Consider the following 23,060-nt stretch of genomic DNA (forward strand, 5'->3'; position numbering starts at 1 on the left):
ACTTCCAATTGCTTTTACGGGAGCATTTCTCGCAAAAGCAACGTGAAGGAAGCCAGCTGGAAACAAAGGGGCAGAAGGGCAGCCTCTGGGGCCTTGGCGGAGGCTGACTCCGGAGGGGGCAGGGTCAGCAGAGCGGGGCTACAGTGGGACGGTCCACTTCAGGGGGACTAGGTGAGGCTTAGAGAGCCCTGAGGAAGCATGACCTGCCGGTAGTGAGCCAACGCTGAGTGACCAGAGTATAAACGCCTGTGACAGGTTTGAAGGCCTCAAGGAGGAGGCCGGCTGGCAGCCCTCAGCCCCAAGAAGAACACAACGTTCTCCAGGAAAGGGCCATCACAAAAGACACAAAGAAAAGTCCAGGGAGGAATGTTTGGGAACAAGGCTGCTCGTGGTCTAAGATGAAGTAGAGGAAAGGATCAACAGGGTGAAAACAATCCTTGGTCACCCATCCGCATTGTTCATGGCCGCTCACACTCTCAGAGTGGGGAGTTGAGGAGGACTTTACATCTGTGACTTCAGTTTTTCCCACTTTACAGATAAGGAAAATGAGGTTCTAAGAAGTTACAGGCCCGTCCCAGGTCACCAAGCCTCTTGGATATTAGAGGCAGGATTTAAACTACCTCTCCCTAGCTCCAAGTCTGGGGTTCTGTGCACCAGACCGCCCCGCTTCTAAGCTATAAGCTCTCTTTCCATTTAATACTGTAGCTAAGAGGATCTTTCAGTCCAGGCCCCCTTATTTTCCAGTCAGGGAAACTGAGGCCCAGAAAGGTTAAATTGCTGCCCCCCGGTCACACAGGCCAAAGAGCAGAGTCAGAACCCTCTCCCAAGTCCTCTAGCCCCACACCACTGGCCCACACTGAAGAAGTCCAGCGAGTGAGAGTCAAGGAGACAGCGGGCAGTGGACATGAGGCAGGATTGGTTTTGGCTCCATGAGGGGGATGCTCCTTGGCCGGCTTTTTAACTGCACACACAGGAGATGTTCCCTCCCCGTTTCAAGTAAACCCAGGGTTAATGAGCTTACCGAAGATTAAGGCCAATCCATGAGAAGTCCCCACCGCGATCAGGCTGGACACAGCCTGAGAACAAAAGGAAAGGGGGCAATGGTCAGAGAGCAGGACCGCCTGTGTCCATCTTTTCTCCTGTCCATCTAAACCCCACCCCTGCCCCTACTGCTGACCACCTAGCCCAGTAAGGGACTAAAGAAGGGGGGCTGCCCCACTCTGCCCAGCCACACATGGCCCTGACTGATGGGAGGTAACCCACTGTTCGGGGAACTTTGCTGCCCAGTGGCTATCAAAACCCCACACCAGGGGGCCATGCCCAGGGCACGCGATTCTCCCGGAGGCACCCCGACAGAATCCCGGGTCAGGATCGGGTATCCTGTGGCCCCGTGATAGCCAAGTACAGCCTCATCCCAGCAGAGCGAAGGAAGCATGACAAGCATCTCCCAGGACATTACTGAAGCCGTGGGATGCCGGGATCTTCTCTCCCCAATTGAGTGACTGATAAAGAAGTCACCCAGGCAAAGGGTAAGAGAGATGAAGCTGGAAGTAAGGGCACGCTCCCCCCCAACCCCTCTGCTCCCTATCTAACAAGACCCTTCATTAATCTGGTGTCATTGAGGGACACCAGAGCCACTCAACCCTCAGCTTTCCTTCTAGAGAAGGGCAGGAGAGAGGGACCAAGTCAGCAAATCATTATTCCCCCTTTCAAGTAAAAACTGAACTGTGACAAGTGATAAACACTGTGGAAGCCAGCCAGCGACATCTGTCTCGGAAATGCAGACATCACAACCATTAACAATGAGAAAAACAAAGAACGATAATTAACTGGCTCTGATTAAGACAGAAAAAAAGCACACACTTACTATTGCAGTAGGCAAGCCAGCATCAACTTTGTCCTAAATGGGGGTGAAAAAGACAGAGAACGTTACAGCTGTACATCACCATATCCACCAAGAACAATATACTCAGTCCCAGGATTACCACGGAAACCAATTTCACCGAAATAGTTATTAGGACTTTTTAAAAATAAATGTTTTTAAGAGAAGATCTAATTTGATCAATGATGGACAGAATCAGATCCACCAGAGAAGGAACACTGGGAAATGAATGTGGACTACTTGCATTTTTGTTTTTCTTCCCAGGTTTTTTTTAGGTTCTGAATCCAATTCTTCTTATGAAACAAGAGAACTGTTTGGTTCTGCACACATATACTGTATTTAGGATATACTCTAACATGTTTAACATGTATGGGAATGCCTGCCATCTAGGGGAGGGGGTGGAGGGAGGGAAGGGAAAAGTCAGAACAAAAGTGAGTGCAAGGAACAATGTAAAAAATTACCCAGGCATATGTTCTGTCAATAAAAAGCTATAATTAAAAGATAAAATAAGATAAAATGATTTTAAATTTAAAAAAACTTAAAAATAAATTAAAAAAAAAAAGTTAAAAAAAAAATTTGGTGGGGCAGCACCAAAATGGTAGAATATAGGTAGCAAAGCAGTTGCACTCTCCCAACATTCTTCCAAAGAACTTTAAGATAACTCTTCGAGATCTAATCCAATTCCAATTGATCAATGATGGACAGAATCAGCTACATCCAGAGAAGGAACACTGGGAAATGAGTGTAAACTCTTAGCATTTTTGGTTTTTCTTCCCAGGTTATTTTTACCTTCTGAGTCCAATTCTTCCTTTGCAACAACAACAACAACAACAATTCGGTTCTGCACATATATATTGTACCTAGGATATACTATAAGATATTTAATATGTATGGGAATGCCTGCCATCTAGGGGAGGGGATGGAGAGGAGGAGGGGAAAATTCGGAACAGAAGGGAGTACAAGGGATAATGTTGTACAAAATTACCTATGCATATGTACTGTCAAAAATGTTATAATTATAAAATTAATTTAAAAAAAAAAAAAAAAAAAAAGATAACTCTTCGAAAGGACTTCTGGAACAGAAGAGCCAATGAAAGGTCGGGGTCAGAGCTTTCCCCAAGATGACCTGGGAGCCCGGGGTCAGGGCTGGCCCAGAGCATAGCACACACAAGTACAGTACCAGTACCAGGCCTTGGGAGTGGTTGTAATGGACAAGCATCTCCAGGAGCTCTCAGCTCACAGATGGCAAGAGGGACAGACAAGTGGTCAGACAAGAGCCTAAAGGGAATCCTTTGCTGGCACTAGATTTGAGACCTTGCTGCACTGCCTATATCTAGTTACGAGGTAAAGAGAAGCACTATTACTTGTGACCACAAAGAAGCAGGGACCTTGGTCTTAACTTAAAGGAAGAGAGGAGCACTACTGCTGTGTCTGTGGATGAGCAGAAGATCCAGTCACAATTCCTGGCTGCAGAGAAGTACTACTAGCATTTGAGAGGGAACAGGGGCCCTATCTGAGTAAAGATCAGGAAAGCAGTGACCACACCTTTCCCTGATTCAGAATACCTTGAAAGCCCCTAAAACTCAAGAGATCCCAGACATAACTCTGAAAACAGGAGAATAAAAAATACTCATCCCACAATATCCAACGCCAGGTAAACAGGTACCAAATTTACAGTAAAGTTAAAAATCAAGAAGCTGAAAAAAAGAATGAACAACAAGAAAAAGAAGAACCTGGCCAGAAAAGGCTATTATAGTGACAGGGAAGTTCTGGACAATTAAGAAATAAATATCGATGTCAAAATCTCCAAAAACAAAGCCTCAAAGAAAGCTGAATTGGACACAAGCCCAAAAAGAATTCCTAGAAGAGTTCAAAAACAAGTTAAAAAATCAAATAAAAGAAGTAGAAGAAAAATTGGGGAAAGAAATGAGAGTGATGCAAGAAAACTATGCAAACTCAACAAATTGGTTAAAAAAAAAAAAGGCGCAAAAAAAAAAGATGCAAAAAAAATTGAACACTTTAAAAAAAAACCAAATGGTTAAAGAGATACAAAATTCACTGAAGAAAAGAACTCCTTAAAGAACAAAACTAATCAAATGGAAAAAGAGTTACAAAAGATCACCAAAGAAAATAATTCCTTATGGGCAAGTGGAAGCTAATAACGCTATCAGACATCAGGAAAAAATAAAACAAAGACAAAAAGAACTAAACAATAGGAGAAACGGTGAACTCTCTCATTAGAAAAACAATTAACTTGGGAAATAGAACCAAGAACACTGATACATTGTTAATGGAGTTGGGAACTGATCCAACTATTCTGGAGAGTAATATGGAAAAGGGCTATCAAACTGTGCAAACCCTTTGATCCAGTAATGTTTGTCTCTAGTGGGCCTACATCCCAAAGAGATGATAAAAAAGGGGAAAGGGTCCACATGTGTAAAAATGTTTGTGGCAGCCCTCAGTGGCAAAGAACTGGAAACTGAGTGGATGCCCGTTAGTTGGAGAATGGCTGAATAAGTGATAGTCTATGATTGTTATGGGATATTATTCTTCTATAAGAAATGATCAGCAGGATGATTTCAGAGAGACCTGGAGAGACTTATGTGAATTAATGCTAAGTGAAGTGAGTAAAACCAGGAGATCATTGTACAAGGCAACAACAAGATTTTGTGATAATCAGCTCTGATGGAGGTGGCTGTTTTCAGCAATGAGATGATTCAGTACAATTCCAATAGATTTGGGATGGAGAGAGCCATTTGCATTCAGTGAGAGGACCATGGGAACTGAATGTGGATCACAACATAATATTTCACCTTTTTTTTTTTTTTGATTGCTGTTTGCTTGCTTTTTGTTTTCTTTCTCATTTTTGCCCCTTTTGATCTGATTTTTCTTGTACAGCATGATAATTATGGAAATATGTTTGGAAGAATTGCACATGTTTGCATTGAATTACTTGCTGTCTAGGGGAGGGAGTTGAGGGGAAAAAAATTTGGAGCACAGGGTTTTAGAAGAATGAATGTTGACACTATCTATGCATATATTTTAAAAATAAAAAGCTAATACACAAGAAAAAAAAAAAAAGAAAATACACCGAAGAGAAATAACTTAAATAATCGCTGGACTACTTGAAAACCATGATTAAAAAAAAAAAAAAGGTTTAGACATTATTAAGGAAAATTACCCTAATATCCTAGAATAATAGGGTAAAATAGAATTGAAAGAATTTACTGATTCACTCCTAAAAGAGATCCCAAAATGAAAACTTCCAAGAATATTATACCTAAATTTTAAAGATCCCGGGTCAAAGAGAAAATGTTGCAAGCAGGCAAAAAGAAGCAATTCAAATATCACGGAGCCCCAGTCAGAGTCACATAAAATTTAACAGCTTCCACATCAAAGGAGAAGAAAATACAATATTCCAGAATGCAAAGGAGCTAGGACTACAACCAAGAACAACTTATCCAGCAAGACTAAGTATACTCCTTCATGGTGGAAGGGGGAGGATATTTAATGAAATAGAGATCTTTCAAGCATTCCTAATGAAAAGAGTAGAGCTGAATAGAAAATATGACATTCAAACATAAGACTCAAGAGAAACAGAAGACTCAAAAGGTAAGCATGAAAGAGAAATCTTATGGCTCTTAAGGAACTTAATATGATCAAACATGATTATGATTTATGTCCTAATATGGGAAGATGATACCTATAACTCCTAAGGATTAGGACACAGGTGTAAGTTGAGTATGAGAAGATGTTTTCAAAGAAAAAATTAAGGAGTAAGAAAAGATAAGTAAGGGAGAAGGACAAAAGCAAAAATTATATATATATATATATATCACATAAAACAGGTGCATAAGAAGGAAAAAATGGAGAGGGGTATGACAGGTAATGTTTGAACCTCACTCTCATTGGAATTAGTTCAAAGAGGGAATAGCATACACATACTCAGTTGGGTATAGAAATCTATCTTATCTAATAAGGAAGTAAGAGGGGATGGGATAAAAGGGCGGGAGAGAAAACTGGGTTGATAGAACAGGCAGATTAAGGGAGGTGGTGGTCAGAAGCAAAACAGACTTCTGAGGAGGGACAGAAGAAAGAGGGGGATAAAAAAGAGAAAATGGGATGAAGGGAAAGAGTTATCATAATTGTGAATGCAAAGGGATGAATTCACCCATAAAATGAAAGGAGACAGTAGAATGGATTAAAAACCAGAATCTAACAATATGTTGTTTATAAGAAACATACTTGAAACAAACAGGCACACAGTCAAAATAAGGAGCTCAAGCAGAATTTATTTATGTATCAGTAGTAATCATGATCTCAATAAAACAGAAGCAAAAATAAACCCCTTTAAAAAGTATAATTATGGGGCAGCTAGGGGGCACAGTGGATAGAGCACCAGCCCTGAATTCAGGAGGACCCCAGTTCAAATCTGGTCTCAGACACTTAACACTTCCTAGCTGTGTGACCCTGGGCAAGTCACTTAACCCCAGCCTCAGGGAAAAAAAATAAATAAAAAGTATAATTACATGGAAACTACATTTTGCTAAAAGGTACTGCAAACAATGAAGTAACAGTTATACTAATCATATATGCACTAAATAGTATGGCATCTAAATTCTTAAAGGAAAAGGTAAATGAATTACAGAATGAAATAGACAGTAAAATTCTTCTAGTGGGAGACCTCAAATTTGCCCTTTCAGAACTAGATAAATCTAACTATAAAATAAACAAGAAAGAAGTGATTGAGATTAATAGACATTTAGAAAAGTTAAATATGATAGATGTCTAGAGAAAATTAAATATGAATAGAAAGTATACACTTTTTTTTTCACCTGCACATGGCACCTTCATAAAAACCAAACATGTATTAGGACAAAAAAACCTCACACCCAAGTGCAGAAAAGCAGAAATATTAAATGCATCCTTTCTAGACCATAATGCAATAAAAATTATATTAAATAAAAGGCTGTGGAAGATTAAAATCAATTGGAAACTAAATAATTTAATCCTTAAAAATGAGTGGATCAAAAAACCAATCAAAAGAACAATACTTTCATTAAAAAGAATGACAACGATGAAACAAAATAAAATTTATGAGATGCAAAACAAGCAATACTTAGGAATAAATTTGTATCCCTAAATGCTTATATCAATAAAAGAGAGATAGACATCGATGAATTGGGCATGCAACTCAAAAAACAACCAAAAAACAAAAAACTAGAAGAATAAATTTAAAATCCCCAATTAAACTCCAAATTGGAAATCCTAAAAAAAATCAAAGGAGAGATTAATAAAATTCAAAATAAGAAAACAATTGAACTAATAAATAAATCTAGCAGCTAGAACCAAATCACCACTATCAAAAATGAAAAGGAAGAATTTACCATGATCGGAAATGAAATTAAAGCAATTATTACAAGCTATTTTGTCCAACTGTAGGCCAACAAATCTGACAATCTAATAGAAATGGATGAATTCTTAGAAAATTAGAAGTTACCCAGATTAAACAGAAGAGGAATCCAATATCTAAATAACTCTGTCTTAGAAAAAGAAACCAAACAAGTCTTCAGTGAACTCCCCAGGACCTGATGAATTCCCCAGTGAATTTTGCCAAACATTTAAAGAACAATTAATTCCAATACTGTATAAACTATTTGAGAAAATAGGGTAAGAAGGAATCCTACCAAATTCTTTTTACAACATAGATATGGTACTAATACCTAAGGCAGGAAGAGAAAACAGAGAAAGAAAATTATAGATCAATTTCCCTAATGAATATAAAAATAGAATTAGGGGATGTGGAAAAATTGGGACACTAATGTACCACCAGTAGAGCTGTAAACTGATCTAGCCAATCTACAGAGCAATTTGGAATCATGCCCAAAGGGCTATAAAACTGTGCATACCTTCCCCCCCTCCCCCCGAGGCAGTTGGGGTTAAGTGACTTGCCCAGGGTCACACAGCCAGGAAGTGTTAAGTGTCTGATACCGGATTTGAACTCAGGTCCTCCTGACTTCAGGGCTGGTGCTCTATCCACTGTGCCACCTAGCCACCCCTGTGCATACCTTTTAACCTGGCAATAGCGTTACTAGGTCTATATTCCAAAGAGATCAAAGAAAGAAGAAAAGGATCTATCTATACAAAAACATTTATGGCAGCTCTTTTAGTGGTGGTAAAGAATTGGAAAATGAGGGGATGCCCATCAATTGAGGCTGAACAAGTTGTGGTATATGATTGTGATGGAATAGTATTGTGCTATAAGAAATAATGTGGGTGATGCTTTCAGAAAAATCTGGAAAGACTCATATGAACTGAAGCAAAATAAAGTGAACTGGAGCTAGGAGAACATTGTATACAGTAAGAGGAATACTATGTGATGATCAACTGTGAATGACTTAACTATTTTGATCAAGACAATGCAAAAGGACTTAGGATGAAAAATGCTGTCCACCTCAGAGACAGAACGAATGGAGTCTGAGTATAGATTGAAGTATAATTTTCTATTCTCTTTATTTTTCCTTTTTTGGGGGAGAGGGGGCAACATGACTAATGTAGGAATATGTTTTGCTTGGAAAAGTGATATCACATTTCTTTCCTTTCTTGCCTTCTCAATGCCTAGACTATGGCAATGTACTTTGGGCTCTTCTCACAGGAAAGATGGAGAGATGTGGAAGAGCAGGGATTTAGACTTGGGAGAGTGGCTGGATCCCAAGAGTTATTATCATTCATGATCTGGTAGCATCTTGGGTCTCCAGGGAAGGGCCTCAGAAATCTGTGCTTAGCCAAATGCTAGTAAGTAAATTCATGAATAAATGCAAGGAGAGTACCCTCATCCAATAAGAAGACACAAAAGGGGAGGGATGACTGATGCCCTGGATAAGACTGTCAGGATCCAAGAAAGACTCTGACGAGCTCGAACACTGGGCCAAAAAGATAACACTAGAGATCAATGTAAATCTTATGCTTGGGTTCAAAAAATCAACTTCAGAAATACTAGATAGGAGAGGGATGGTCAAACAACTGCTTCCCTGATGTTCATGGACCCCAAACTTAATATAATTGCAGTCTAAAAAGCTAGTGTAACCTTGGTCTGAACAAAAGAAGGTCTCATTTCCTTAAATAAGGCCACAGTTCCCCTGTATTCAATCTAGTCATACCACACCTGAAGTTCTGGGTTCAGTTTGGAGAACTGTTAACTATTAAACTATGGCTTAACTCAGGGTTTCTCAAACATTTTCCACTTGGGACCCCATTTCACTCAAGAAATTTTTACAGTTATGCAAAATCAAACATTTATTGATAAGTTATAATTCCACAAGCCCCACATTCAGTTCCGAGACCCTATATGGTGCTGAAGCTGGGGTTTAGAAAACACAATGATAAACCAGAGCGAGTCCAAAAGGTGGCAACCAGGAAAGGTGAAGGACCTCAAGGTCATGATATACAAGCAGAAGAAAAAGCTCAGAAAACAGAACAGGTGGGTGTAGATGAAGAACTAACATTTGGAAGAATGGTTAAGCGTTTTTTGTTCAGCCCCAAAATGCAGATATAGGAGCAGTGGATGGAAGATTCAAAGACTGAGGGAAAGTGAGTAATAATCAGAGCAAGTAAAAGGGAAATGGGTCATGGAGGAACCAGGGAGGGCCGTCCCCCTTGGGAGAGGGGGTCTTCCATCAAAGAATGGCTGGCCACTTGTAGGGACTGCTTCATGAATGTGTTTAAAAATAGATGTCCGGCCCACCTCCGAAATTCAGCAATTGGGTGCTAATGTCAGCAAATCAATCATTACAGAGGCTAAGAGACCAGAGACCCTGCTGGTAATTGAAGATTAAGAGGGCACAGAATCCCACCCCTGACCCAAGGGAAGCAGTTTCCATGTGAGTGGACCAGAGAAACTCTTCCCATGGTCTTGGAAGAACAAGGGGAGCAAACCTGCTGGAAGTGATTAGGACTTCACCCCTTCTGCCTGAGAAAAAAGAAGCTTCGTTAAAGCCACAGATTTATCTCATCATTATTCAAGGCCTGGATTTTCAGCCCATCTCAATTATTCAAAATATTTTTAAACTGAACAGGTGGGTCAAATGATTGCTCTGGTTTGTCTTAATTTAGGGAAGAATGGGTTTCATCACCTGCATGAGGATTAGATTCAGAAAGCATCGTGGAAACGTAATCCCCCAACAGGTGGTTCCCATTCTAGCAAAGCAGAATAAGTTGCTATCTGGATCAGAGAGTGGCAACTTCCCAAGTTCCCTCCAACATTTGTCCACAAAATGGCTCAGCAGCAGCCCAGTGCATGCAACTTGTGTCCACGATGGAGGGACAGTCCAGGGGTTACAGGTCATCGGGTACAAGATGCTTCTTTGGTAAAACTCTGGGAATGCTTTTAGGATCTCCTCATATCATTCCAGTTCCGTCTCAACCTTGCACCATCTCCAAAAAGCTAAGCCCAAAAACAAAGTGCAAAACAGCTACTAGACTGAAAAAAGGGCACAGAATTCTGACTTAGCATCTCAAAAGTCTGCTGATTAAAAAAAAAGAGAGAGAGAGAGAATGACTAGAAAGCTGGGAAATCTGGGAAAATCAAGACAGATGGACCACAGACCTCCAAAGAACCATGGCGGATAGACACTCCAACATCTGCACTTTTCCAGAGAAGAAAGCTGAGTCTAAGTGTCTAGGCTGGGTTCAGAAAGACGCTAAGCAGCAAGGCTAGATTAGAACTCTGATCCTGCGGCTCCCCACTGTCCCAGGCTTGGTAGTGTGGGGCTCTTGTGAAATGACAAACAGAACTTTAGGTCAAAGACTGATTCCAGTCATTTTCGTTGAGGTCTCATTAGGTCCCGAAGATACTGGTGTGGTTTGCCATTTCCTTCTCCAGCTCAGTTTACAGATGAGGAAACGGAGGCAAACAAAGTAAAGTGACTTGCCCAGGGTCACTGTTAAAACGTGTGAGGCTGGATTTGAACTCGGTTCCTCCTGACTCCAGGCCCGGCGAGTGCCCTGCTCCATGTAGCTACCTCAGGATAGAACATACTGAGTCTCTACTTTTCTGTCAGACCTCGGCCTTCCAGATGAACACTTAAGTGCCATTCAAGTTCTCTCCAGTCCACAAAGCTGAATTAGCTTTCCCATGCCTACAGACCAAGCAAATGCCCCTCTCTTGGTAGAAAACACTCCCTCACACAGACCCTCCTGGAGGAACTGAACCATGACATGAGGAAGGGGCTGGGAGCAGAGCGGGGATCTCCACCCTCACCAAGGCAAGTCGAGAACCTGGGGAAGTGAACGGGAGCTGGCCGGCGGCACAGGCAGTAGTAACCAAACTGAAAATTCCCTGGCTCAGAGGCTGGTTTTGTACCCGCCCACCACCCTGCTGGTTGCCTCTCTTATAGGAGGCGCACACAGAGGGTGCTGGTTTTGGTCCGCCCATCCTGCCTTCAGGGTGCTGAGTGGATGCTTCCCCCTCAAGACCACACAAAGTCACTCTAGGCTTTCCCTATGGGCCTTAGCCAAAGACGGCCTTGGGACCAGGGCCGCGCCCCTTCTCATGTGCCTGGGCAGCCTCTGCCCCAGTGCCAGGGGAGGGAGAACCTGCACTCACAGCTGCCGAGACGATCTGGGCAGAGATCCCCTTCAGAAGCGAATGCCGCATGACTGAGCCATGGAGAGAAAAAGAGTCAAGAAGCTTCTTCTTCCTAAAAAGAACAAAGAAGGAGACTAAAATCTGAAACACTAGGCCTGGGGACTTTGCAAGAAGCAAATGAAGACACTGAAACCAAAATAAAGTGGAAAATATGCCATTTGCTTATTCAATCCCAGAATTCTTAGGCCCATTAAGATGCTTGCCAGCCCACCTGTACCCAGGGGAGAAGAGGCAGCTCAAAGAGGGGCTGGCATTCCTTACCAGTGCCGGACAAGAGAAGGGCCTTGTCACCTCCTGGGACATCATTGCCCGCCACAATGCCGGTCTGGAATTCTCCCTCTTCCTACGAGCCCCCCGCTGCCCACCTACTCCCACCACAACTGCTGGTTGCCCTCATCCTTCAGGTCGGCTGGGGAGCTGCCTGTGGTCAGCTTCTGGAAGGAGGGGTGGGCCCTAAGAAAGGGCTGATGAAGCATCGAGGGGCATGCAGGGTATGGAGGCCTGGGCCCTGCTCCTCAGCAGAGCCACCTAAGAGCTGCAGAACTGTCATGGCCAAGACATTAAAAAGTTACAGACGTATAGACATCTGCACCAACCTGGAGAATGCACATGAATTCAATAAATTATGTGCATCAGGCTTTCTCCACTTCCCTATTCTTTTCATGTTCTTCCCAGGAATTTTGGAAGAAAAAAAACAGTCAAAATGAAGTTATTTAGGGTCAAAGGTCTTCTTTCCATCCCTTTAATCATCTTCGAGCTTCTCCTCTGAACCCTCTCTGAGGGAATACAGGAATGCTGGGGCTGGGGCTGGCTTTAAGGCAGGAAGGAGGGAGTGGGGCAAACAAGGTCCAACTCCTCTTCCCTATAACAGGGGGTTGGGCTGCTCTGTCCCCGAGAGGCCACCGATTCGGGCTTTCCTGGGGCTGCCTGAGGGGCTTCCTGCTGGGGGAAGGAGGGGACTCCATGGCAACCGCACTCACCCTGTGCCTCGATCCTCAACCACCTCTAAGAGCTTTAAAGCCCAATTGGTCTATTACCTCCCGTAGGGGCTGCCTTCGCTTCCGATGCAGAAGCATAAGCCTGCAACTTGTCAGCGATACCAGATATATATTTAAAATAAGCACATATTCCCAATCTGCCGGATGGGCCAAGAGGCCTCCTTACCTCTTCAGATTGGTTCGATCACCGCTGTCGGAGCTCGCCACTGACGACGTGTCGTAGGAGTGCGTGTCAAAGGTGTCGATATTTAACAGTGTCGGATCCTCAAGAACGAAGGATTCGTCTTCATCATCGGTCTAAAAAGACGGGAAAGAACAGAATGTCCCTCAGCACTTGTGCCAATGATAAGAAAGATCTTATTTAATGGGTAGAAATGCAGTCCCAGGAACATCCCAAAGAAAGTCCAGACTGCCATGGCAGGGGAGGTGCATGATGGAATAGTGAATAATGAACTACCCTAGGGGCAGCTAGGTGGCGCAGGGGATAGAGCACCAGCCTTGAATTCAGGAGGACCCGAGTTCAAATGTGATCTCAGACCCTTAACACTTCCTGGCTGTGTGGCCCTGGGCAAGTCACTTAACCTCAGCCTCAAAAAAATATAAATAAAATAATGAACTACCCTGGGCCTGCACACCACCTTGGCAGTCCCGGACAATCCCTTCCCCTTCCAGTGCTCCAGGCGACTCTCCAAGGTTCTTACAGAGAAGCAGGCGATCTACACTGGCCGGGGAGGCTCTACACCGAGAGGTCTCTAGACTAGTGAAATCATGTCCAGACCATAAAGCGTCTCCCTCAACCAGAAGCTTAGACTGAGCTCCTCATGAGCAGAGCCTGACTGCTGCCTTTCTCTGTATCTTAAGCACTTGACACAGGGGCTGGCACACAGTAGGAGCTTAATAACTGCTGCTTGGCTAACTGACTGCTTCCACATAAGGTGGAAAATCAGTTGAGCAAGCAGAGCTATTTGGTAGTTTATAATCAGCTTTGATTTCAAAACAAAAGAAAACAAAACAAAGATTCTCCATTAGTTCCTCACAGAGTTAACACCTAAAGGACCTGCACCAAGGTATCCTTCATTCATGTTTTCTATCAGAGGGGGCGGCACACAGTAAGTGTCTTAAAAATGCTTGCTGACCTGATATATACAAGTTAGGGTCAAGATGATACAGGGTGCTACATAAGCAATTAGATGTAAGAAAGTACCTGTTAGATTCACAGATAAGGGAAGAATTTACGGTCAAATATCAGACAGAGAGGATCACAGGAAGTAAAATGGGCATTATGGTTACATTAAATTAAAAAGGTTTTACACAAACAAAACCAAATCAGCCAAAATTAGAAGGAAAGAAAGAAACTGGAGGAAATGGATGTATGTGTGTTTTACTAAAAGTAAAGGTCTCATTTCTAAAATATTTAGGAAACAGTCAAATTTACAAAAAAAAAAAAAAAAAAAAAAAATGATCCATTCCCCAATAGATAAATGGTGAAAGGAAATGAAGAAGCAAGTTAGCAGAAATAGAAGTCAAAACCATCTACAATCATATGAAAATAAGCCATTATTGATTAGAAAAATGTAAATTAAAACACTGCATATCATAAGTCGTGTCCCAAAGAGATCAAAGAAATGGGGAAAGGATCTATTTGACAAAAACATTTATAGCAGCTCTTTTTGTGATGGCCAAGAATTGGAAACCAAAGGGATGCCCAGCAGTTGGGGAGTGGTTAAACAAGCAGTGTAATGGAATATTACTGTGCTGTAAGAAATGGCAAGCCGGATGATTTTAGAAAAACCTGGAAAAACCTGATACATAGTGAAGAGAACAGAACCAGGAGAATGTTGTACACAGTATTCAGTGAAGAACTGCGAATGACTTAGTTATTATCAACAATATAACAATCCAAGGCACTGCCAGAAGATTCATGAAGTATAGTATTCAACTCCAGAGAAAGAACTGATGTTGATTAAATGTGGATTGAAGCATACTATTTTTCACTTTCTTTTTGTCATTTTTTTTTTCTTTAATTTAAAGATCGGATTATTTCGGGATCAGAGGAAGTGGGTCCAAATCCAGTTTTCGCCACTCCCCAGCTGGGCTGCAGCTCTCAAGCCCTGCCTATCTCCCTCTCCCCTCCCCGGTCAAGTCTTCTCTTCTCTGGGCTCGGCATCCTCAGTTCCTTTCCCTTGTCCTTTGATGGCGGTCTCCGGGCCCCTCGCCATGTCGGTGGCTCTCCTTTGGGCACCCTTTAATAGGCAGATATCCCTCTCAGAAAGTAGGACCCAAAGCTAATACTGACCAGGGCAGAACAAAAAGACCTTCGCCTCTTTTGCTGTAGATGCCAGTGTCTGCAGAGAAGCTGAAGACTGTGCCAGATCTCCTTGCTCTTACTGAGCAATCAACTGGAACCTCCCCATCTTTCCCACTTTGCTGCTGGGCAACCATTCTGCCTGGAAATAGAGGCCTTTATGCTGATCCCCATTAACTTCTTTGTTTTGGTTTTCAGTTCATTGTGACCTCTTCTGAATCCCATCATCCTGGGTATTAGACAACCCTCCCACTAGCTCTGGGATCTCAGATACACAAATCCAAAAGCAAAACAACTCAGACTTTATCAGAATCATTCATCGGAAACTCTGAAAAAGACAGGATGAGCCCCAGCCTTCTGCCCTTGATTAGAGAATCCCACTCTCCGGAGGGCACTGAGACCTCCCTGCAGCGCAGGAGCTCTTAACATGCTCCATGTCACGGACCCCTGGCAGTGACATGAAGCCTCCGAAGCACATTGTAAATGCATAAAGCCAATTACAAAGGAAGTCAATGATCCTGAAATGCAATTATCAAAGTATTTTTAAAACTGACTTCCTGGACCACAAGTTTCTAGACCCTCCAGTCCGTACTCTCTGGATGCCCCTTTTTCCAGGGAACAAACCCACCTCTTCTACCACCGGAGCCTGTGCACTCACTGATCTGGACAGGGAGAGAGACGCCATCCCCGCAGCTTTCTGGGAGTGGTTGTATTAAGACAAATCATGGGATTTCTGTTATCATTTTCTTTGGAAGGCCGTGAAAGCACTAGGGGGATCAAAGCATGAACTATCTGAGTGAAGTCATGCTAGAGCCCAGACCAAAATCCATCCCACATTCTAGGCTGAATGGCAAAAATAAAGAACCTTCAATTACTCAGTGTCAGTGACAATCACCCACCTCATTGAGAATGCTTTCGAGGGTGGGCGGGGTGTCCACCTGAGGAATATCAAACTCCTTGTCATCGATCTAGAAAACAAAAACAAGGGCTAGGTAACCACTGGGTTCTTCAGGCCCACCAAGAAGATGGTTAGGTGCTGGAACTAGCTGGGTGGGGCTGCCCTGATTAATTCCAGATGGAGCCTGAGCTGCCTCATAGCCCTTCTCCGGGCTAACCCAGTGTTGGTGACCCTGGGCATTGGCTCCAGGGCACGGCCCATGGCCTCCTCTGCCCTTCTGATCCCCGACTCTCAAGCTCTCCCCCCTCCTCCCCCTCCCCATGTCCCACAGCAGGAAATCTGGCTCACAGTAATTATCCCAATCCCAGAAGAGTCTGTCTGAGTCCTGGAAAGCCCAGGGATCTCATCAGTAGAGGGAAGTCCCAGAATGGAACCACCTCCACTTACAGACAGCAACTCCATCTCTGAGAGCTTCCTGGGTCCCTGAGGGGCAGGGACCTTGCCCAGTGTGCCAGAGTCAGAATGGGTCTGAGGCAGGACTTGAACCCGGGTCTCCTTGGTTCTGAGAAGGGCCCCCCGATCACTACACTATGCTGCTTCTCCCATAAGGTGGGAGAGTGCTCCCTGCTGCTTTTCCTGGCTCTCTGGCACACCAAAGCACTGGGATCACTTTTTGCCAGAAAAGTCAGAATCCAGTGGCAGAAAAGTAACCGCTCGCTATCACATGGAGCACTAGGAGCGAGGCGTCCCACAGAGACTCCTCCATCAATGCTCACTGCTCCCCAACGGCCCCAGCTCTTACCAGCTCATTTCTGAACTCCAGGTCCTTGTCCAGGTCTATGCAGGTGAGCCTGGGCAGGGAAGCCTCCAGGGCCTGGGCCAGGCCTTCCCCGAGGCCTCCGCGGGGCGAGGGGGCCGCCTCCTCACTCTCAGGACCCACTTCACTCGCCATCGTGGCTCCCAATCAGGGCATTCAGGCAGGGCCAGACAGGGCGGCTTTCTCTCTTTGGATCTTTTTAGAGAGAAAGAAAAAAAGCCATATGAATAATATTCACGCAGCTTCGAGATGAGCCCATTAGAACCACGTGGAGTCAGGGAGGCTCGGGTCCAAATCCCATCTCAGAGGGAGAAAGACATTCAGAGCGAGAACTGGGCCTGCAGAGATGGGGAAAAGCAATTATTTCTCCTGAGTCACCTTTATTAAGACCATCCTTCGGTCGGCTCAGGGCACCGCTAATTATGGGGCTGCATTAAAAAAGTGAATTATAAATTAGTTATAATTATAAATACTTTATATTATCACTCACGGATACAACGCACATACCCACCCATCTGCACCCCCCTCCCAGACTGGATGGTGACGGGCCACAGGTTCCAACAAGTTCTCCCTGGCGGACAGGGTTCTAGGACGGCCCCAACAAGCTTGCGCTCCTAGGACCAGCCAGGCCGGCCATTTGGGGATAAATTCTGTGGCCACGGCAGGTCTGTGAAACACAGAAAACTGCAAAGGGGGGCCCTGGTCCTTTGTGGGGCTACTTCTGCACCGTGGAGGAAGGGCAGCGGACAAAGGGACGCGGAGAATCCACGTAGCTTCTAGGGCGCCTTAAATTTGGCTGGCAATACTGCAAAGTGTCCCAAAAGTCTTCGTGCAGCTTTAAGCTCTCAGACCGCAGGAACCCTGCACATAAAATCTTCCAGAGAAAGTTGGACCTTCAGAACCTGTCCTAGTCAAAGGGCTGCAGGTGGAGGGATGGAAGGGACTTCTGAGCCTTCCTTTACAAGTGGTCCCCCAGGGAGTCCCTCAGGATCCTTCTCCAGCAGCCCCTCAAAAAGGGGGAAGCCCGAGGCTGCGCCTGCCTGGACCCCACGGCCAGTCCTAGGTCCCGGAGGCCCAGGTCCCAATCGCTCCGTCCTGGAGCAGGACAGGAGGGTTACTCTGCCGCTGCAGCGGCTTACGGCCCAGCGTCCCGCAGCCAAGTTAAATGATCCGGCCCCGGGGGCCCAGTGCCGACTCCCCCCCACTGTGACATTTTGCCAACAGGAGGGCTGACGGGCAGGACGGGGACGTGCCCATGGCACACGGTGCCAGTGTCTCCTGGGTCTAAGGGGCTGAGGCTGCCTGACGATGGAGCCCCCGAGGGGCCGGGTAAGGGGCACCTCAGGGGTAGGACACCGTCCAAGGCAGCAGTTCGGCGCCCGGAGTGGACACTTGCTCTGGGCAGTGCAGTGCCGGCTCTCGTCACCAGCAGCTGGACGGGCGGGGGAGTGAGCGGGAGGTGCTTGGGCGGCCTTGTCCACCCCCCCAGTCGCCGAAGTCCCCCGCGGTGCCCACGTGTGACCAGAGGTTTCCCTCCTGCCGTGTGGGCAGCTTAGTTTGCTCCGTCCCAAGCGATCCCTTTTAGAAACTAGAGGGAGCTCACTTCTGGCAGCGAGGTTTTCCTCATACCTTTTTAAAGGTGGCCAGCCCTGCCCGAGCTCTCAGCCCCGGATGCAGCCACTTAAGGTCCCGACTGCCCCCAGACCCTCAGGACTCCCTGCGAAGCCTGCACAAAGCCCCCAGGCCCGGCCCGAGGTCCGTGATGAAGCGTCCCCGGCCCCCTCCGGAGGCTCACAACCCGCACCGTGACTTTAAATGGGCCCTGCACGAGCCAGGCCTCTGGTCCCGAGAAGCCCCTGGTGAGGAGAGAACAAGATGGAGCTAAAGATGGGCCGGGCCCGGTACGTGTCATAAGAAGGAAAGCAGACTGTCTGTGAGGGAGGAGGGGGTGGGCCGGCCTCTCCCCTTCCCTCTAGTCCAAAAGCCCAGTCATGTCACCCCCTCCTCAATAACCCTCCTCTGGCCTCCGGGTTCTGTCTGAGCTCCCAGCCCTGCACAAGCTGCCCTCCCCCTCCCAGGGCCTCTGCTCCTGACCCTGGCTCCCCGCTGTCCCCTGAACAAGACCCTCCCAGTTTCTCTCGGTCCCCCAGGCCTGGAACACCCCCCACACTTCCTGGCTCCTCCTAGTGTCCCGTGTGTGGCCCCCGTACAAACTGTTTGCTCAGAGCCCCCCTTAGAGTGGACGCTCCCGGAGGCCAGGTACCCCTCTGCCTCTTTCTGTGCCCCGCCCCCGCAGTCCCCCGCCTGGCTCTCCCCCGAGCCCAGCTTCCCCGGGCCGGAGCAGAGGCAAAGCCCGCCGGGCGCCTCGAGCTTTTCCATCAACAAACAAGCAAACACGAAGTGCCAGTGGCCCGGAGCCTCCGTGCCAGGCTGGGAGCTGGCGCCGGGCACAAGAACCTCGAACCCAGGGGATTCGAGGAGCCGCGGGAGCTCTGCCTCCGAGGCTCCGGCCGCCCCCAGTCCAAGGCGCCCACGGCGAGGGACGAGGCCCCGGGGCAGCCGCGAGGACCGGCCCTTCCGGGGGCCACAAGGGACGAGACCCCGGGGATAACGGCGCAGAGAGCGCAGGGCCGGGGAACGGAGCGGGCACGGAAACCCAGAGACGGCGATGAAGGAAAGGGGGGGCAGCGACTTGTCAGGGGGCTGGGCCGGGGTCCGGCCTCCGTTCTCCTCGGCTGGCAGAGCTCACGGCTGGCAGAGCTCACGTACGGGCCGAAGGCGGGAAGAAGGGCCGGGACGGAGGACCTGCGGGGGAGAACCGGGGGGCGGGCACCGGGCCCCAGGCAGACCAAGGCAAGGGCCTGGCACAAGCCACAGAGCTGGAACCCGCGCCCCGGCACTGCCGCCCCCCGCGCTGCCGCCCGGCTGGGCCCGCTCGCTCTCACTGCTCTCGCCCAGGGCCCGCTCCGCCGGGCCCTCCCCGCGCCACCGCCTGGCACCAGCCTGAGAGCCCACCTGAGGAGCCTGAGACGCAGCCTCCCTGACCACGGGCACAGGCTGGCCGCGGCTCTGCCGTCCCTGGGCATACAGCCGGGCACACGGTGCCCCCAGTCACGCCCCCTCCCACAGACACCGTGGACACGGGCCAAACCCCGCAGCCCCAGGCCCGTTCTGCCCTCAGCGCCCCCCCCAGCCCCTCCAACACTGCTGCCGCTCACCACAGCGCCTGTCATCCTTTACCTGTACAGGAGGCTCACTACCCACCTGTCGGCCCGACTCCTCCCCAGAGCCTCACCACCCCGGCCGCCAGAATCTTCTCCAAGCCCCCCCTTCTTGAGGTGGCTCCCTCAGACTGGGGGGGCCTGCGCCCCTCTCTCCGCCCCCACCCCAGGCCGCAGACCTGTAGCCTCAGGGAGCTCCGCCGGGGCCTAGTACGGAAGCCGGGAAGCTCCCGGCCGGCGGGCCCCCTCCTCGCTCCCGCCTCCGCCCGCCCCCCCGCCTCCACCGTACTCCCCCAGGCCCCAGCACGCTTCCCCCCCATTTCTGGTCTACCTCAGGACGCGTTACCTGAGCCCTCACCGGTCACCGGGCCAAGGAACCCCGCCCCCTCCGGAGCACGCATGCGCACCGGCCGCCGAGAGGCTTCCGCTTTCTCTTCCGCCTCTTCTCCCGGCTCCTCCCTCAGAAGTTCCAACCACGCCCCCATTTAAAGGGCCAGGCACCTTTTCATTAAGATCCTAGACGGTTGCTCCGAGGTCCCCTGAGTCGATCCCCTCGTCTTCCAGGGAGGGAAACAGGATCAGGGAGGTGAGGGGACTTTAAACGCAGTGGGAAATAATGTAACTTAGGTGTAGGCCCTGCCATGTTCATGCACCTGTATAATAAAACAAGCAGGCGCTTGAACATGCGGGCGTGCGCGGGCATCGGGGCGTGCGCTGTGCACGCGCGAGTGGGGGGAGGCGGAGATCTGAGGACATGCATCGCTTGCATAGTGAGAGGCTCGAGGCCCTCGGAGGCCGGAAGGGCGGGGCACGGCTCCCGCTGCGGGCACGCGCCGCCCCCCCCCCCCCCCCCCGTTTCCCGCACGGGCGCCCCCTTCCTTTCAGCTCCGAGTCTGAGGCCTCCGGTCCAGGCTTTGCTGGGGCTTCACCCAAGCTCACCGACGAAGAGGGGCGGGGGGGATGAGACCCCCAAGGGGCAGCAGCGGGGGCCCGGAGTCCGCCCCGTCTGCAGCGCACCCAGCCCCGCACCCGCCGAGGCGCCGGCACCGCCCCAAGCCGCACAGAGTCCCCGAGCGATGGCGCAGCCTCCCTGCCCCCGAGTGTCCCGCCAGGGGCCGCGGCCCTCTCCCCCGGGCCTCGCCTCCTCTGGGCTGACCCCGGGCCCCGCCGCTTCTGCCTCCCGAACCGGTCTGGAACACCTGGAGACCGGCAGAAGTGGGCGGGGGCAGTGAGGCCGCTGCTGCTGCTGGGACCACCGGGCTTAGGCCGAGAGTCTCACGGCCAGTAAGTGTCCCTGGTTAGATTGGGACTCGGGGCCTCCGGAGCCCAGGCCGGAGCACCCCTCGCTGCAGAGACACAGCTCCGGCCCAGGGAATGACCGATGGGACATGGAGGCCCTGGGACGTCAGGGAGCTTTCCACACCGTCCCGTCCAGGCCGCACGGCCGCGCCCCACAGGGCCCGGGAGAGACCGCAGCTGCAGGCCTGGGGGGCCGGCCTCGGCCCGCATCCTAAAGCAAAGCTTCCATTTCTCCGGTTCTGCCTGTTATGGATCCTCCGCAGAACAGGACCACCGGGCCCTGGATCTAGAGCCAGAAAGGACCAGAACGTCAGCCAGGCGCCCCCGCCGAGAACGGCCTGGAAGGAGGGAGCAAGGCCCCAGAGTTCCGGCTCTATCCCGGGCCGCAGGCGAGGACAGGCCCAGCCTCCCTCCAGCACCGCAGCGCCTCCCCGAGGGCAGGCGGGAATGTCATTGTCCTGTGAGTCTGGCTGGTCACAGCCCTGAGTCAGGAGGACTTGAGTTCAAATCTCACCTCAGACACCTCCTGGCCACGTGACCCTGAGCGAGCCACTTACCCCCATTGTCTCAGGGGGGAAACAGACTGAGCAGCTCGGATGGAGACAGTTAAGGAGGACTCGGGATGAAAGCCGCCGCCCCTCGGAGAGAGAGCGGACCGAGTCCGAGGCCCACTGAGGCAGACTTTCTCGGTGTTTCTCGCGGTTCCGTTTACCGCAGGACTAATCCGGAAATGCATCTCGCGTGATTTCCCACGGACGCCCCATGTGCTCTGCTAGTCCCTTCCAGGGACGGTGCCCGAGATGATTTGAAGCTCCTCGTTTTAAAGGAATGTTGAGAAATTACACATAATGGGCGAACATTTCTCAGAGTAAATGAAGTAAATGGAGCAGGGGTGTGAAGCTGTTTGTGTGAGGGGATGACGGGATGGAGAGAGAGGAGCAGGCCCGGATCACTGATGGGGTGGGCGTGGCCCGCACGGAGGACTTCCTGTCCCCCTCTCTGGAGTCTCCTGGCTCCGGCCGGGAACTAGAGGAGGCCCGAGAGCGCCCCGAAGGAGCGGGAATAAACCTTAGCGCCTCCGGCCCCGAGCCCAATTCCACCCCCCCTCTATGGCTAAGATGGGGGAGGAGGGACAGCGACAGGTGGGGGAGGGGACGTGGCGAGGAACAGCCCCCTCCCCCCCTGGCTGCCGACCTTCAGCCCACACTCTGGAGATGCTCCTGGGGAAGAGTAAAGGCCGGCAGCAGCGCGGCTGACGGAAGAAACCGCTCGCCGTCGGGTCTGGAAGGTCTTTTCTGCAGAAGTAGGCGGCTCGTTAGGCGGGAGCGGACTCCCCAGGGCCCTGCGCGCCCCAGATAAAGGGCCCTTCTCACCGCCCCCGCCCCGGAGCCTCCCCCGGGTTTATGACCTGCCCGTTAGAAAGGAGCGTGGGTCCTGTCTGCTCTAACCCAGTGGGGAATGTCAGAGGTCAGGACGGACCTAAGGTGGCCGCGGAGAGGTTCCTGGGGGAAGTTCCAGGGGGGGCAGAAGGAGGAGCCCACGAGGCGCCGACCTGATGAAACGTACCAGTGCAGGGTTCTCGGATGTTTAAAAGCCCTGCGCTGAGGCCGGGGAGCCAGAGTTAAGGGTAAGGGGGGAGTGTTTTAATTTATCAGGATCATTAAGCATACACAGCGGGGGAAAATCAGTGAAGGGCCTGGAGAAGAGATAACAAAAAAGATGCTTTTTTTTTTTTAAACATTATCCCTTGTATTCATTTTTCCAAATTATCCCCCCCTCCCTCCACTCCCTCCCCCCATGACAGGCAACCCCATACATTTTACATGTGTTACAATATAACCCAGATACAATACATGTGTGTGAATATCATTTTCTTGTTGCACATTAAGTATTAGATTCCGACGGTATAAGTAACCTGGGTAGATAGACAGTAGTGCTAACAATTTACATTCACTTCCCAGTGTTCCTTCTCTGGGTGTAGTTATTTCTGTCCA

At 49.0% G+C, this 23,060-nt stretch overlaps 1 protein-coding gene across 4 annotated transcripts in view; it reads right to left on the minus strand.

Annotated features, from left to right (window-relative positions):
* Positions 1-22,282, minus strand: part of VPS8 (VPS8 subunit of CORVET complex) — a 121,664-nt gene extending 99,382 nt beyond the window's left edge. For 2 of the 4 annotated variants that reach the window (XM_074264264.1, XM_074264261.1), the window contains exons 1-7: positions 20,114-20,218; positions 16,532-16,741; positions 15,731-15,799; positions 12,693-12,823; positions 11,487-11,580; positions 1,868-1,900; positions 1,022-1,076 (exon numbers count right to left, since the gene is read on the minus strand). In XM_074264264.1, the coding sequence (XP_074120365.1) occupies positions 1,022-1,076; positions 1,868-1,900; positions 11,487-11,580; positions 12,693-12,823; positions 15,731-15,799; positions 16,532-16,681 (532 nt within the window). In that variant the 5' untranslated portion in view covers positions 16,682-16,741; positions 20,114-20,218. Of the gene's footprint in view, positions 1-1,021; positions 1,077-1,867; positions 1,901-11,486; positions 11,581-12,692; positions 12,824-15,730; positions 15,800-16,531; positions 16,742-20,113; positions 20,219-21,580; positions 21,605-22,260 lie in introns of those variants that run through there. The other 2 variants (XM_074264263.1, XM_074264262.1) reach the window with 2 other exon arrangements.
* Positions 22,283-23,060: the final 778 nt, after the last annotated feature.

This window comes from Sminthopsis crassicaudata, chromosome 4 (assembly GCF_048593235.1).
Source record: "Sminthopsis crassicaudata isolate SCR6 chromosome 4, ASM4859323v1, whole genome shotgun sequence".
NCBI classification, from domain to species: Eukaryota; Metazoa; Chordata; class Mammalia; order Dasyuromorphia; family Dasyuridae; genus Sminthopsis; species Sminthopsis crassicaudata.